At 35.9% G+C, this 17,650-nt stretch overlaps 1 protein-coding gene across 4 annotated transcripts; it reads left to right on the top strand.

The window, feature by feature from the left end:
* The first annotated feature begins 10,265 nt into the window (after positions 1–10,265).
* On the top strand, positions 10,266–13,791 carry LOC112290121 (uncharacterized). Of its 4 annotated transcripts, none has more exons than XM_090255144.1 (8): positions 10,266–10,302; positions 10,418–10,766; positions 11,708–11,834; positions 12,137–12,306; positions 12,489–12,569; positions 12,974–13,049; positions 13,232–13,327; positions 13,527–13,791. In XM_090255144.1, the coding sequence occupies exons 2-8, from the start codon at positions 10,479–10,481 to the stop codon at positions 13,604–13,606; spliced, it is 918 nt and encodes a 305-aa protein (XP_090111270.1). In that variant the 5' UTR covers positions 10,266–10,302; positions 10,418–10,478; the 3' UTR covers positions 13,607–13,791. The 4 variants fall into 4 exon arrangements, with proteins under 4 accessions (XP_090111270.1, XP_024391875.1, XP_024391876.1 ...); XM_024536107.3 differs by having other exon boundaries at positions 12,134–12,306; XM_024536108.3 differs by having other exon boundaries at positions 10,266–10,766.
* The last annotated feature ends 3,859 nt before the right edge of the window (positions 13,792–17,650 follow it).

Genomic DNA, 17,650 nt, shown 5'->3' with positions numbered 1-17,650 from the left:
TTAACAACTTTCTAAAGTTTATATTCAAAATTTTCTCTCTTAAATAGAATAAAATATTTATACTATCTAAATCACTATTATTATCTACTTTTGTATAACAAATTATACATAACAAACCACACAAGTAAGTAAGTATATATATATATATATATATATATATATATGAAAATAAATAATGATTAAATAAAATAAAATAAGTTTTGTAGTAGATCTATGGGTAAAATATTGTGGGTTTATGATTATAGTTGTGTTCAATATGTGCTGTGAATTTGAGCTCGATCTAACGGTTGAATTGAGGAATATTGAGGTTTAAGTGGATCAAGGTCTCAAAAAGTAGAATTTTAGGTCTAATAGAGGTTTTTAAGATTTCTTGCAATCTACTAGTTGGATTGGAGTGAAACTTATGTGAGAGGATATTAGACTTGTTTTGCTATGTGTATGAGAATTTTGAGATCAATCGAATAGTGTAAAAGAGAGATATTGGCTCTAGAAGATTGGCATTAAGATTGGAGAAGGAGGCCGACCAATACCCGAGCACATTTTTGAGGTTATCGTCAAATAGGTAACTCCGATCCTTTTCAATTTTTTTGTGCTTGTTTCGAACTTAGTTTTTAAAAAGTGTGAAAAATTTGAGTTAAGATCGACGGTTTATTCATTAGTTATTGAGGTTTAAATCTGTTGTAGGAATTACTAAGGTTTGATTTAGGATTTGGTTATAATTTGGTTTAGGATTTGGTTGGAGTTTGGTTTAAGGTTTTTTTAGGGTTTGATTTAGGGTTTAGGATTTTATTATGGTTTAAGATTTAATTATTTTTGGCCTATAGTTTGACTGAACTACAATAGGATTTTGACTAGAATTAAATAAAGATTGAATTGAGATGTATTTGAGTGATATTTGTGATCATTATAATATTTCTTTAAGAATTCTTATTGTTGGTTTGAAATTTCTTTGAATTTTTTTTTGAATTTGATTAAGCTCGCTTAGCATTATTATGGTCTAATTAGAGAATTATTAGTATTCTATTAGATTTAGGATTTTGTTATTGCAATTTCTATTCTTCCTTTTATACCTAGGTGCCCGAAGCATTCTCAAGAAAGACTTCACGTTTTACGACATATTTGGTGAATCCAACATGAAACACTTGAGGTGGAAGGAATTTGATTTTCTTGGATTATTTGAATTTTAGAGAAGAGAGAAAAGAAAGTTGGAAGAAGTGCTTTGGGTGATATGTGAATTCGAACTTTTGGATTTTTGGAGCTTTAGAGATTATTTTAAAACACAATGGCAATATTTGGAATATCATGGAGTATTATAAGGCTTTATAGATATGTTGGAGCATTTTGAAGTAACATAAGGTATTTATTGAAGCATTTCAAAGAACATTTTTTATCATTGTAGAATAAAATAGAAGATGTGTCATCAAGGTTTTTGGATATATCGAATATTATGGATGGATCAAATATTAGTGAGTTTTTTTAAGGCTTTCTATATATTCATGGAGGAGCAACAAAGAATGCAAGCAATTAAAAAAGATATCACAAGGGCATTGCAAGGAGTCATCAATAAATTTGGGAGGTTTGAAGGATGCAACATCACTAAGTTTTTGCAAGTTTATACATGTGAGATGGAGACATGCGAAATCCTTGAGACAAAGATGATTTTAAGCTTATATTTGGCTATTGAACTTAGATTTCAGATAAAGGTGAAGGGATTGCTTGAAGGAGGTATAGAAACATGGTCAAAATTTCAAGAACTTTTGAAGAAAGAATTTATTGATGGATATGAAGATAGGATTATCAAGTGAAAGTTTTTGAATTGGATAGAGTTTCAATCAAGCAAGCATATGGATCTTTATGAATTCTTAAAAGAATTTGATAGGAGATTTTATCAACTCTCATCCTTAGAGAGACAATCATTGAGTGCTTTAAAGGTAGATTTGTTTTTATATGGTCTTGATGATGCCTTGGGAGATGAGGTTTTCATGCTTCTTAAAGATGAGTCTACGGAGAGTGATTATACTAATAATTGGGAGAAGTTGAAGGAAATATTAGTTGTTTTAGCAAGGCAATAAGAAGCAAAAACTAAAGAAGTTTCAATATGGCCTAAGAAATTTTCTACTTTGGCTTCTATGTCATGTTTATCAATGCAAGGGACTAATCTTAAAAAAGAGAAATGGAAGAGCAAGTAGGAGATTTTAATAGAGAAGCCAATTCTTTACAAATGAAAGAAATTGGATCTTATACCAAGGGTGGTAAAGGAGAGAAGAAAGATTCTTTTCAAACTATTACTATAGAAGGCCAAGGTATTCAAAAATTTGAAGGTAATGCGAAGATTAAGGATTTGGAAACTAATGACAATGCGGTTGGAAGCTATGGCTATTCTATATTGAATAAGTTTGTACAAGTTGGTGATGGCAATTTGGATGAAAAATCTCTTGGTGATAAAAAGGTATTTTCTACATTTAAAAGATGTGAGGATGTTTTGCCTAATACTTTGGATTATGTTGAAGAATTTAAGGTTGAACCTTTAAAAAAAATGGATTATGGATCCATTGAAGGTTATAATCATGAAGATTGTATGAATTCAAAACATTATGATGTGAGAAGTGGTGGGATTATGCATGGATCTAATGATGAAAGTCAAATTGCATATGGCTATGAGACCACATATGAGTTGGGTGAAAGAAGTTATGAATTTTCACATGATTATTATAAAGAGGGTTATGAGATTGCATAAGGTTATGATATTAAATGTGGTTGTGAAACCACAAAGGATTATTGTGAAAGTTATGAGACTTTTAAAGAGCATGGGATTTCAAAGGAGTATGAAAATTTTCAATATTATGAGATTATACAATGCTTCGAGATAACAAAAGATTATGATGTTTCACAAGGATGCATTCAAAAAGACATGAAGGATGTTATACAAGATTATGTGGCAAATTAAGATTATGGGACAAAAGATAAGGATGTTAAGTCATTGACTATGATTAAGATAATTGTGAGTACTTTTCTATTGGACCAAGGTCAAAGTTACATAGATAATTCATATCTAATGGAGACACAATTGGATTTTGACAAAGATAAGATTTATCATTAAGTATAGAATTCAAGGGTTGAAAATCTAAAAATCTTCAAATATAAAGACAAAGGAAATGGATTTAAAGATTACATGGACATCTTAAATGAGACTTGGAATCAAAGAAATAAGAAAAAAAGATACAAGAAAGATGTATGTGGCTATGTGGAAGAGGTTTCAATTCAATCTTTTCATTTCAAATTTTGTACCTCGCCAATGGTTTGGTTATGTGCAAAAGAAGATATTTGCAAACTATTTGCACATAAAGAGTAAATGGAAACATTGGCATTGAACTATATATATATATATATATATATATATATATTGGAAAAGTATCATTGAAAAGCAAGACTATGGAGGTATAAAAAGAGAGGTACATTTACAAGATATAAATGCCTTTGATTTAAGTTTTATTAAAAAAATAAAAAAAATAAAAAATAAAAAATTGGAGAAGTATCATTATAAAGCAAGACTATGGAGGTATAAAAAACGAGGTACTCTAACAAGATATAGATGCCTTTGTATGTTTTGTAAGCATACAAAAATCTTGTTGATCATTACATAAATTTTTTGTTAGAGACATATTCCTTAGAACTTTCTAGAGAGAAGTTTCTAGAACCTTCTAGAAAACAAGCCTCTGGAACCTTCTAGAAGAGAAGCCTCTGGAACCTTCTAGAAGAGAAGCCTCTGGAACCTTTTAGAGAGAAGTTTCTAGAAGCTTCTAGAAAGGAAGTCTCTGGAACCTTCTAGAAGAGAAGTTTCTAGAAGCTTCTAGAAAGGAATCCCCTGGAACTTTCTAGAAGCTTCCTAGTTAATAAAAGTAGCTCAAGAAGTTTCTAGAACCTTCTAGAAAAGAAGCCTCTGGAACCTTCTAGAAGCTTCTTAGTTAATAGAAGTAGCTCGAGAAGCTTCCTAAGTAGGAGTATATATAGGGATCGAGGCTGAAGAGTTCTTCAGTCTTGACGACACATCTCTTCGAGTTCTAGCTCACTTTTCTGGTGTTGTTCTTGTACTCATCTGTTTAATCTAGTTTTGTCATTTCTTCTTGAACTTCTTGTTAGATTTCAAGTCCGTATTTTGTGTCCGTAACAGTTTGTCGAGACTACACTAACTTGAGATATCAAAGCTAGTTCTTTCTTAGTAGAGTGTGGATTATCCCTCTACTTGAAGGTATACTAGCATTTTTTAGAGGTTGTGGATTACCCTCTTCTAAACTGATACTTCTTCTGTTACAATATTGGAGTCTTATTCTTCTTGGAGAGAGTGAATTACCCCTCTTCTTGAAATTCTTAAGGCATTTTATAGGTTGTGGATTACCCTCCTATAAACCAATATTGCCTCTTATAGGGTCATTTTTGTCCTTCTTTTAGAATGGCCGGAGGTCAAGACATTAGTATGATAGAAAGTTCGGAGTCTAAGTTAGATGCTATTATGAATGCCCTCGCTACGTTATCACAAAGAACTGCAGAGATTGAAGGAGTGGTGGCAAGGCTTCATAATGATGGAGTATCTGGGATAGCACAATCTAAACTACACCAGCCTCAAATTTCGGCACTTGGAGAAACAACTTTACCTCAGGTTCGACAAGAACCACTAGTTCTACAACATAAGGAGCCTCGAGTTAGCCTTCCAGATAAGTTTGATGGAACACGTTCCAAGTTTCGAGGATTCGTCAATCAAATCAGGTTGATAACAGTTTTACAGCCCGAACGATATCCAACGGAGGAGTCACGTGTTGGGCTTGTTGGAACCTTACTTACGGGTCAAGCTCTATCATGGTTTGCTCCTTTGTTTGAAAAACGATCATCCATATTAAACAACTTTGAAACCTTTTTAGAAGCATTTGCGGAAGCATTTGGTGAACATGATAAGGTTCGATGGGCTACAACAAAGATCCGGTCGCTACGACAGGGGATGCGTTCTACATCAGTCTATGCTTCGGATTTCAGGCAATTAGTATGCGACATCAATTGGGATGAAGAAGCGTTGATGAGTCAATTCTATTGGGGTTTAAGAGATGATGTGAAGGATTTGCTGTTAACTCTTCTTGATCCACGAACGCTCAATGAAGCCATTAGCCAAGCTGTGAAGTGCGATAATCGCCTATTCCAACGTCACCAAGACCAACGCTCAAGACAACATACAATTCGCCATGCTCCAACTATGTCGACAAGCAGTGTGAATTCACATTCAGAGGTGGAAGACATGCAAATTGATGCGGTACGTATCAAATCTCTTACTATAGAAGAAAAAAAGTGACGTATGGAAGAAAATTTATGCTTGTATTGCGGTGGAGAAGGCCACAAAGTCGGAAACTACCTCAAAAAGCAAAACCGAGGCATAGTCAAGACTAGGGGAGTATTTGTTCAGGAAAACGAAGATGCCCAGCCACAGTAGGAACCGTGCGGCTGGACAATGAAATATCCCAACAACAATCAGGTTCCTTTCTTTCTGCCCAACTTGCACTTTGTTTTACAATCCCTCTGTTTATCGGCCCTCAAAAACTGAGAACCTTAGCACTACTAGACTCAGGAGGATCTGCTTGTTTTTTAGTCGAAGAATTTGCAAAGCGTCATAAGATCCCTTTAGTACAAAAATCAAAACCTGTTCATGTTGAGGTCATAGATGGGCGACCTTTATTGTCTGGTAGCATCACCCATGAATCAAAACCTATAGAAGTAACGTTTAAAGACCATAGTAGTCATATTATTTTTAATATTATTAGAACCCCATCAAATCCTATTATTCTTGGTCTTTCTTGGTTGGAAAAACATAATCCATTGATAGATTGGAGGTTGCAGAAGATGACTTTTCCCACAAAACCACCCAAGAAAAAACCTAGTAAAAAACCTCGAAAAAAGAAATCCTTATTCATTGGAGCAAGAGCGTTTATAAGATCATCTAAGGAAGGCACTCCATTTGTCATTTATGCGGCTCCAACTACCGAAGAGAAGATCTCAACAGCAAGTATACCGGAGCGATATAAAGATTTTGAAGACGTGTTTCAAAAGAAGAACGCCGACATACTACCGGAACACCAACCATATGATTGTACCATAGACTTGCAAGAAGGAGCACAACCACCTTTTGGCTCAATCTACAATCTATCGCAAATGGAGTTGGTAGAGTTACGAAAGTACATCGACGAGAATCTAGCCAAGAACTTCATTCGTCATTCAAAATCATCAGCTGGAGCACCCATCTTATTTGTGAAGAAGAAAGATGGATCATTACGGATGTGTGTGGACTATCGAGGCTTCAACAAGGTAACAAAGAAAAATCGTTACCCATTATCTTTGATTTCTAGTCTCTTAGAACAACTTGGACGTGCGAAGATCTTTACAAAAATTGATCTAAGGGGAGCTTATAATCTCGTACGAATCAAGGAAGGAGATGAGTGGAAGACAGCATTCCGTACAAGGTATGGTCATTTCGAATATAATGTCATGCCTTTTGGTCTTACCAATGCTCCAGCGGTTTTCCAACATATGATGAATGACATCTTTCGAGAACACCTTGATGATTTTGTTGTCATCTACTTGGACGATATTCTAATATTCTCTAAAAACGAGGAAGAGCATGAGGAGCATGTTCGTTTGGTCTTGGAGAAACTACGCAAGCGAGGACTATATGCCAAATTAGAAAAGTGTTTATTTCACCAGACGGAGATGGAATTTTTGGGGTTCATTGCGACTACAAAAGGTTGAAGATGGATCCCAAGAAAGTAGAAGCAATCATGTCTTGGGAGGTTCCGAAGACGGTTAGAGACGTACAATGCTTTCTTGGTTTTGCTAACTTCTATCGGATCTTCATCAAGAATTATTCTCAAGTTGCTGCTCCTCTCACTCGATTAACATGCAAAGATAAGTTGGAATGGGGACCTTTGGCGGAGAAGGCGTTTCAAGATTTGAAGACAGCATTTACTACAGCTCCAATTTTGGTACATCCAGACTTTACAAAGGCCTTCTATTTAGAAACTGATGCTTCAGATTTTGCTTTGAGAGTTGTGCTTTCACAAATGAGTGAAGATAAGAATCTCCATCCAATTGCATTCTATTCTCAGAAGTTTTCTACTGCTGAAATCAATTATGAGATCCACGATAAGGAACTTCTTGCTATAGTGGATTCTTTCGAAGAATGGCGTCACTTTCTTGAAGGAGCTGCACATCCAGTAACCGTATATACGGATCACAAGAATTTGGAGTATTTCATGACGGCTCGAGTTTTAAATCGGCGTCAAGCTCGATGGAATATGTCGCTATCTAGATTTGATTTTGTTATCACTTATCGACCTGGAAGGCAGCAAGGACTATCCGATGCTTTATCAAGAAGATCATATCTTACACCAAAGGCTGGAGAAGCAGCGTTTGATCAACAATGTACAACGTTATTGAAGCCAGAGAGATTTCAACTTTGTGCTACTATTGTATCATTTGATGCTGACTTCCTAAACCAGGTACGTGCTATGACCATTAAAGATTCAGTAGCCATTGATATCAAGCAACGTACCAATGACGACAAGTTCAAGGTGGAGGGAGATCTTTTATACTTTGAAGAGCGATTGTACATTCCAAAAGGACTAGCACGACTCCGAGTTCTTCAATCTCGCCATGATTTTCTAGGTGCGAGACATTTTAGATTCAATAAGACCTTGGAGCTTATTTCTCGAGATTTTTGGTGGTCCCAAATGTGGAAGGATGTGAAAGATTTTGTCCTCTCTTGTGACATCTGTTTAAGATCTAAGAATCCTCGGCATCGCCCTTATGGACTTCTACAGCCATTGCCAATTCCACGTCGACCATGGTCTTCAATTTCTATGGACTTCATCACGGACTTGCCATCATCAAACTCATTTGACAGCATCTTTGTCGTGGTAGATCGGCTTACGAAGATGGCACACTTTGTTCCTTGTAAGAAGACATCGTCCAGTGAAGTCACAGCAAGACTCTTTCTCGATAATGTGTATCGATATCATGGACTACCAGATGATATCATATCAGATCGAGGTACCCAGTTCGTGTCAAAGTTTTGGAGATCTCTCTTTGGGATATTGAAGGTGGATATCAAGCTTTCTTCAGCTTTTTATCCTCAAACTGATGGCCAAACGGAACGGGTGAACCAAGTCTTGGAGCAATACTTACGATGCAGCATCAACTATCAGCAAGACGACTGGACTGCATATCTATCACTAGCCGAGTTTGCATATAACAACACCCTCCATGCGTCGACTCAACAAACACCATTCTTTTCCAACTATGGGTATCATCCAAAGCTTGATTTATTGAGTCCGTCAACAAATAACAATCCAGCAGCTGAAGGATTTGTGAAGCAACTATCAGAGCTTCAAACTATGTTGAAGCTTCAATTACAATCCGCTCAAGAATCCTATAAGACGTCTGCAGATAGATTTCGGAATCCAGCACCTACTTTCAAAGTTGGAGACAAAGCCTGGCTTCTTCGATGAAATATCAAGACCAAGCGACCATGTGATAAGTTGGACTATCGAAGATTGGGACCATTTATCATCCAAAAGCAAATTAATCCAGTGGCATATCGGCTGGAGTTATCGGCTTCTATGAAGGTACATCTAGTCTTTCATGTTTCTCTGTTGGAACCTTATCGAGAGTCATTTTTTCCTGGAAGAGTGCAATGTCCGCCACCTAGTATTGAAATCGAGAACCACGAAGAATACGAGGTTGAAAAGGTATTGGATTCACGGCGAAGGTGGGAAAAGTTAGAATATCTTGTTCATTGGTGCGGCTATGGCATTAATGAGCGAACGTGGGAGCCAGCTGAAAATCTTGCGAATGCGCCACAAAAGGTACAGGAGTTTCATCAATGACATCCCGATAAACCTAAATCAATTCGATGATAGCTTCTTTCTGAATCTTGTTCTCCCAACAATATAAGAAAAGGGGAGAGCACCAGCAAAATTCATAGTTGATGTAGTTATTTTCTCCAAGATAGATCGTAGTTTGGTCTTTTGATATAGATAGCCAAGAGATAGATACTATGCCAGTCAGAGTATCGCAACCGAGTAGCTCACGAAGGCGACTCCGAGATGAAGAATTACATGTACCACGACGACGACGGAGGATACCGAGTAACCGATCACTGGTGATCGTATTTGAGATCGAGCCTGCTTACGATGGTCAACCAGAAGGCGTGTTTGCAGGACAATTTTACAATGAGGACACGGAAGTTCATGCTTGGTCAGAAGTCGAAGGCGTGGGCTACTACAGTTGACTTCAAGGGTCGATGAACCACTTGCCTCGTGAACAACAGTTGGAGTACATAGCAGAAGTTATGCGACAGATCTTCATTTTCTTGCGTTGGTACTGATCAACAACATTGCTTCTCAGAGACCTCGAAGCTAAAGGAGGGGATGATGTTAGGGACATATTCCTTAGAACTTTCTAGAGAGAAGTTTCTAGAACCTTCTAGAAAACAAGCCTCTGGAACCTTCTAGAAGAGAAGCCTCTGGAACCTTTTAGAGAGAAGTTTCTAAAAGCTTCTAGAAAGGAAGTCTCTGGAACCTTCTAGAAGAGAAGTTTCTAGAAGCTTTTAGAAAGGAATCCCCTGGAACTTTCTAGAAGCTTCCTAGTTAATAAAAGTAGCTCGAGAAGTTTCTAGAACCTTCTAGAAAAGAAGCCTTTGGAACCTTCTAGAAGCTTCCTAGTTAATAGAAGTAGCTCGAGAAGCTTCCTAAGTAGGAGTATATATAGGGATCGAGGCTGAAGAGTTCTTCAGTCTCGACAACACATCTCTTGGAGTTCTAGCTCACCTTTCTGGTGTTGTTCTTGTACTCATCTGTTTAATCTAGTTTTGCCATTTCTTCTTGAACTTCTTGTTAGATTTCAAGTCTGTATTTTGTGTCCATTACATTTTTACTTACAATGTAATAATCAACAAGATTTTTGATATGCTTTACCATGATGTTTAATCTAGTTCTGCCACTTCTTATATGGCACTTATGAAATGTGAACCATAAATGAGATTCATTCATCCACCCATTCATCCGTTCATATATTCATTCATTCGTGAAATGTTCATCCACTTTGTAGCAAGAGGTGGAGGAAGAAGGCGACACTTGTGTGTTGTCGTATCTGGAGATGGCCAAGTGGTGTTGAGTCTACTTCTTCTACTTCTGCACCGAAGGAGGAGGAGCTGCTTCACTCACTCCCATAAGTGCTGCTGCTGCTGCTACTACTACTCAATCCCAGGTTCAATCTCACACTTGTGCACTTCTAATGCTATTGCGTTTCAGTTGATGGATGAGTGCCGCAAGCATACTTGTTTGTTTAGGGCTTGTCACCTCAATTTGCTCAATCGGTGAAGACTTGCTTCGTGGGGAGGTTTCGTCAACGGCAACGGGAATAGTAACGGGAATCGTCCAGACATGGAGGGTGGATTTGGAGGTTTCGGGAACTTCCCTGATCCTTTTGCGAATTTTGGTATGGGTTTTGGAGGTGGGATGCGAGGGAGGAGCGTTTTCGACGTCTTCGATAACAATCCCTTCTTCAACGACCCCTTCTTCACTAGGTCGTTTGGGGGCATTTTTGGTGGCCAGGGATTGTTTGGGAATCAACAAGGATTTCTTGGTGGCAATTTTTTCCAGAATCAGATAGCTACTCGTCCTCACGTCCCTCCTGGTAACTACATCGAGGATCGACCATATAGTCCTCCTGTAAGTTCACTTTTCATTGTCGCTTACGAGTATTTGTACAAATTTGAAAATCATGGGCATGATCGACTCATTAATTGGTGTAGAGGTAAGTTTACTATGGGGCGTTCGCATGATTCGAATGCTTCTGGGAAGTTGTAATCGAACCCTAATTCAAAGACTCCAGCGTTTCCGCTTTGGAATCGGTCAGTGTAATGTGAATGTCTGTCTACAACCAACCGCCTTCCTTTGTTGAAGGAGGGTTTAAATTTTCAACTAGCTAGTGATTCAGTGATTTTGAGGTGGGTATCTGTTTAATAAATTTGGGGTTTCTGATGAGTTCCTTGTGACTAAGTTTCTCGGATTCAAAAGAAACCAAGTTGATGAGCCTTGTACGCGGATTTCATGATGTCTACTTCGTTCTGTTTCCATACGGAGGTATATGTTTCTACTAGTTTTTAGGGTTTAACGTATTTGCCACATAGGATTTCATTAGCCCACTATTTATTTTGGCAGATGTTCCAACTTCTGCTTTAATTTAGATTGTGTTGTGTGCATGCATGTCGTTGGTCACTTGTACTAATTTGCAGTTTTAGTGCGTTTATTGACAAGTGATTCCAAAAAATGCAATGTTCTTGTTTTAGGGTTTACAATTCAGTGATGGATTGTGTGTTTTTCAATCTAGATCTACGTACTTATAGCTCAAGAACAGAGATTGATAATAGAGAATCGAAACAGCGCTCTCTGCTCTCAAGATCGAATCATACTCATTTTAAAAATTAAATTGAGAGTGGATTCGTTTTTCTCTTAAATTGATACCGACTATTATTTCGGCATTGAAGGAATTCATATTGCGGTCACAGCGTCAGAGTTTTGGAATAATGTTTTTTTTTTTAAAATTATAAAATATTGATTTCAGAAATATCTTACGAACGTTTAATCAGACTTGATTGAATCTGAAACAGCAAGTTCACCAGCGGGGCCCTATTATAGAGGAGCTCTCAGATTCGGATGCAGATACTGAGGCTCGGGTATCTTCTCACCCAGGCCAGCAACCCATAATCGAACACCCTGACGACGATGTGAGGCCAGGTTTGTACACTGGTTTTGTTTTTCAGTTTCCATGGTGTCGCTTTTCCTATTCAAGAATTGTTGAAGTCTTGCAGTATGATATATTATCTTATTTAGAGGGAAATACTATGGCTGTGGTCACAGTAGTTGTGGTATCCTTCTTGATTTCCATCCTTTCTTATGTACTGGTGTTTCGTCATGACTTTACTATTTATGTGATCATCTGTTGCTCCTCTTTTTCTTTGCTGCGTTTATCCTTCTCGACGTAATCAATTTTCGCTGGGCTGATTCTCACTGATGTATTCTGATGTGGTTCGCAGCAGAGCCGCAGGAACAGCTTCGCCCCCTCCAGAGTGTCGTTAAAGCTGGTCCTCTTCCAGTGATAAATAATAGTAGCAGTTTTTCCAGCTTTCAGTGCTCTTCTGTCTCCTATGGAGGGCCCAATGGTACTTATTACTCTTCCTCTGCAGCCAGACGTTTGGGTCCAGATGGAGTGAGTCCTCTTCACCAAAGCTTGTTCAATCCTCTGACATGTACACTATTTTTGCCGCTTTAGTTGGAGGTTTCAGCAACGTTCCTTCTTGTATGTGATGCTTATTTTCTAAATGAATCATGCGAGGTTTAATGTGTGGGAAACATTTGACCATGGACTCTTAACTGGTCCTGTGAGTTCAGAGTATAGAGGAGGAATTTCAAGAGAAGGATTCTACAAGCGGCCATGAATTAAAACGCGTTTCCAGGGGACTCGGCGTGAAGGTAAAGATACATGTATTCATTTTGTTTGGTACAAACTGTTTCATGTGGTGAAAACAGTAATGTCAAGTTGACGTTTCTCGGGCTATCAAGTTGCTCTTTGTGTGGTATTGAAGGTCTATTCTGATAACTCTTTAGGAGCTTGACATGATTTAGCTGTGGATGAACTGTTGATGCGTGTATGTGGACATGGGTTTTGGATACCACCCAGGTGGGTCTTTTAGCTGTGGAAGTTGTAATCCACTTCCATGGGGTAAGTGATAGCTTGAAATATTCGAAGCCTGGTAGAAGTCACCTACTCCTGTTATATACCATGTTCATTTCAAGTTGATGGAACCTTGTAGTACAGTAGCTCCGCTGGTCACGGAGTTTTCATCAGATCTAGTTTTGACTAGTTTCCACTGCAGGGACGTACAATTGCACGTAAACGCACTTCTGAGGGGCGTGAACACGCAATGGAAATACTTCACAACTTACAAGAAGGTAACAATATGGACCAAGAGACTTTACAATAGATATGGGCGTGCGTAGGATCTGACAGAGGGTTTATCTTCAAGATTTTGAGTGAAGAATTAGGACTTCGACTAACGTGTGACCCACTCCTTATGCTTATATATATGGTACTTTTATAATACACTATTGACTCTGCTGCAATTATTATGCAGATGAGGTACCAGCCTTTGAACGAAGTTGGGAAGAACGGGCAAATGTTCTGCCAAGATGGAATAGACACCGATTACATACGATTGGTGCTTCTCATGGTAATTAATTGCGCCTCAATTATTCCCTTTATAGTAATGCACCTTTAATCTATTGTATTCCTTGTCGCTTCATGCCTGCAAAGACATTGATTCCTGTCCTGTTTATACCTTGTAAAATGTGTGGATTCTTCTCCAGCCTGCTTAAGGATGAAGTCATTGATCGCTTTTATTTGTACTAACTAAATCACTGTATTTGCAGGCTCTTCAAGTCGTTCGCGTGCTCCTGCCCTTGTAGGAAGAAGCCCATCACAAGTGGTGCATCCGTCAAATCCAAATTAATTTAGAGATCATTGAAACATTTTGGAAATTAGTACTATGAGATTCCAGGACGTCAATGCCCTGATTTGTCGGCCCATCTCATAGTTTAGTTTCTGTATAGAAATAATTTGGCGCTGAGTACTTGCGATGTTCTTGAGAAGTCATGATAAGAGAAATTCCGCATGTTTATCAGATTTTGAAAGCAACCTCAAAGGTGTACCTATTGTTCTTTGGGTTAGAATGACTTCATTCAATGTGATTTTGAAATTTTAGTCAGACGGGACTCTTCATATTTTTTGTGTTGCACACAAGAATATATTTTAGCTGTAGAAGATGCGAGAATGCTAAGAGGGAAATAATAATAATAATAATAATTGAATGAATTGAGAGTCATTTGTGACATTATGTCGTGGTTAAGGAGCCAGGTGGAAATGGACGAGGAAATAAAGTGGATTTCAACATGTGAACTGAAAATCTGAACAAATCGTAGATTTGTGCACGGAATGACATTCCTATTAGTTAGTCACAATTCAAGACGGCCTAGGTTTGGTATCATATTCTGGTAATTTTGTTTTGAATTCTGGGAGCACAATTTCGATAATAAAATTTCTATTATGAAAGGTTTGTTTAAGTTATAAATTCTTTAAAATTTATTGTGCAAATCTTACCAGAATATTCATGTTATTATTTGAAATTGGTTTCATAGATAAATTAAATTGTTTGAAAAGTTTTTTCACATTGTTTAACTCTTAATTTAATTTATTTTGCACATATTTAAAAATAGAATTAAATAGTTCCTTATATATAGGAGAGAAATTATTATATTTTAAAATATTATACAATGAATACTAAATTGAGTAGTGATATATTTTATTTTGAAAATGATATCTATAATTTTTAGAGCTATAGTAGTGAAAGATGCAAAATTGAGTGGCTTATGCTCTTTTAATGTTAGAATGCTAAAGAACACCATATTTAGTGGTGTAAACTTTGTGAGTCACAAAGAGAATAGTGGCAAAGATGTTCTAATATATCTAAGAGTACAAAATGTTTTAAAATGCATAATCTCCTTAACTTTTATCTAATTAGAACAAATACAAAATATTTAAATGACTATAGATATCTTGGTTGGTTTAATTAGATGCACATCAAAAAAAAATATAGTAGAAACTATGTTAAAATTGGAAGCTCTTAAATAAGTTTATTGGTATTTTTTTATTTTATTTTTTTTCATAATTCATTACTTGTTATTAAAGAATGTCCTAATCTAAAATCTCACTAATTTGCAATTTTTTGTAAGATACATTTATTTTCACATACAAGTCTTGCAAGTCTCTATTCATGTCAGATATTTTATTTGTCATTAAATTACTTGTATTAAGACAAATACATGTGGTGGCTTTTAAAATCTTTCAATTAAACAACTCTTAATAAAAATGTTTACTAAAAGACATGCCAAGTTAACTTATGAATCTTAAAAGATATTTGTATAAATATACACACACACACACATATATCTATATATATATAATCAAATATGTAATTATTAAATATATAATCATCCTGACATATAAAGATATAAAAAAGATCATAAGATACAATATTTAGTTATTTGTTGTACACCTCTACATTAAGTGTATAATATATTGTGAAGTCTAGAATAGATCAAAGAAATAACAACACACTATACAATGGTCCTCATGTATGTTACAATAAACTAATTCTATAACCATTCCAACAACTTATTTAGCCAAATGTTAGTGGATAAATATACGTTTCTATATTATAAGGTAACTTAGTATTTACAAGAACATAGATATTTTTAGAAAGTTTAAATATCTATCTATTTATTTTTATCAACATTTCTAAACTACTAGTACTTCATTACATTTTGAACAAGATATTAAATAAAGTCTAGGATTGCATATATAAGCCAAAATATTAATTAGCATATAAATAAATAATGAATCCATTATTCTACTACTTGCAAATCTCTATAAAATCTCAAATTTTAAGTATAAATTTTAATATAATTAAAATTTCTCTTAGATAACCACATCTTTTAGTAGTAGATTACCAAAATAAAATAAAATAAAATAAAATAAATTTTCACAAGGTATAATCACAATGGAAATAATAAATTTTTTTTAAATAGTTAATTATCAAATACTAAACAAACTATATTCATATCCAATTAATTATTTTTTGCAACTTCTTCAGAATTTGATACTTAAGATATGTACAGGTATTGTAATTTTTCTTTCAAAAAGTGCTATTTCTAATTAAAAATACAGAATAAACTCTTCACTTAAAAAACCAATAGTTTAGAATTATATAAAATAAATGTACTGATTATGCAGATATATATATATTTATATATATAAATATATATATATATATTTACACACACACACACATTTAATTTTTTAAATTATGTATGATTTTGATTCACATGAAGAAAGAATTGTATGGAAAAAAATATATATATGTATATGTATATATATATACACTAGAAGTTTCTCTTTCTGTTAAGAAAACGAAAAATACATGTATCAAAGAAGAAAAAATATAGAATAAAAAAATAAAAGGCACTTTGGAGACATCTTCAGCTATCATTCCCTACTACTTTGAAGGTATTTCTTGCAGATACTAGTTAATATTCTAGTTCATTAAAAAAAAATCATACGAATACAATTTTGACGTGAGAGATAGATGCTTTATCCCTTTTATTTATCCCTTTCACTGTTCATCTCATGAGCGAGTCATTCTCTCTTTTATTAAAAAAAAAAAAAAAAAAAAAAAAATCCACTGTGTCTTGGAAAGGAACAACAAAAAAGGGGCAATCAGTGCTTATCAGTTAGTCAAGCATAGAGTTCAATTTGTGAGATATTTTTTCTTATTTTTTCTTTAATTTATTTATCTAATTGTTTTAAAGGTATGCTTTGAGATGGGGAGATTGGCATGACCTTGGCACTGCTGCTTGGGACCAAGTTTCTACCACATCCCATCATAGAATGCCATCCTTGTTATTGCCTTCTTTCTTTCTGAGAGCAACACCATCCAAAAGGGGGTGAGTGGGTCATTAATAGTGCCAAGCTTTAAGCACTTAGTGCACAGTGGTTTGGCTTCATGCGAGTTGCACATGGGGAGAGCAAATCAAGCCACTTGAGTGAATCAAGCAGTCACACATTTGTCCAATATGTTTGGTTTTTTGCAGGAGCATGTATTGCATCACTGCCAATAATATATTTTGTGGATGAATGAGCCATGGTGTTGAGTTCTTCACACTGAGGATGAGATTTTCTATCCTAGAGCTCCAGAAGGGGATTTTACTTAATTATTTGTTTATTTATTTGGACCCAATTATTATGAATGTGGCTTATTGGGTCTCTTTTTCTCTCCATGTGTGAAGTGGTTGAATCCTGTCAAGTTCCTAGTGAAGAAGGATGAAAGAAATTTGATGAACTGTTGCTAAATATGTGTGTGGAGAGAAGTCAACACCTTTAATATACACAAGTTTGAATATATTGTCAAAGATGGACAAGAAAGTTGTGATCTAATTAGAAAACTGTTTTTTTCCCGTCTGTTGCCATGTACTAGAATTGTAGGATTGAGTATTTGTTATTCACAGTCATTCGATAGTACTGATAGCATGTCATAACTGGAATTTTCAAGATCTTTTTATGATAGCTTGAAGACAAATTTAGTGGTCAAGTCTGGTTGAAGGAATGATAACTTAGGGAGGTGCTAACCTGAAGCGCATATGTGCTGCAGTCAAGCCATTGTCAGAGGCAGCAGTGTCATCCCTGCGATTACGCGCAGGTGAAAAGACAAATCATTCGGAGTTATGATATAGGTGGGAGAACTCCACCTGCAGAAGTGATGAACAAACCACATCAATTCAAAGCAACACACATATCTTGCACTGTTCGCCGATTTACCTGTTAAATAAGTGGCAGCTCACCGTGCGATTGCGTTTTTCCAAAGTCAGAAATATACTTGCCGGTATTGATTCTTTGCTATAGGTAGGTATTCTGGCCGGCTGACCTACCGAGCTGCACCGTC

This window comes from Physcomitrium patens, chromosome 13 (genome assembly GCF_059467195.1).
Source record: "Physcomitrium patens ecotype Gransden chromosome 13, ASM5946719v1, whole genome shotgun sequence".
NCBI classification, from domain to species: domain Eukaryota; kingdom Viridiplantae; phylum Streptophyta; class Bryopsida; order Funariales; family Funariaceae; genus Physcomitrium; species Physcomitrium patens.
Note: the sequence above shows the minus strand (reverse complement) of the source record. Positions and strands in the feature narration are given on the sequence as shown.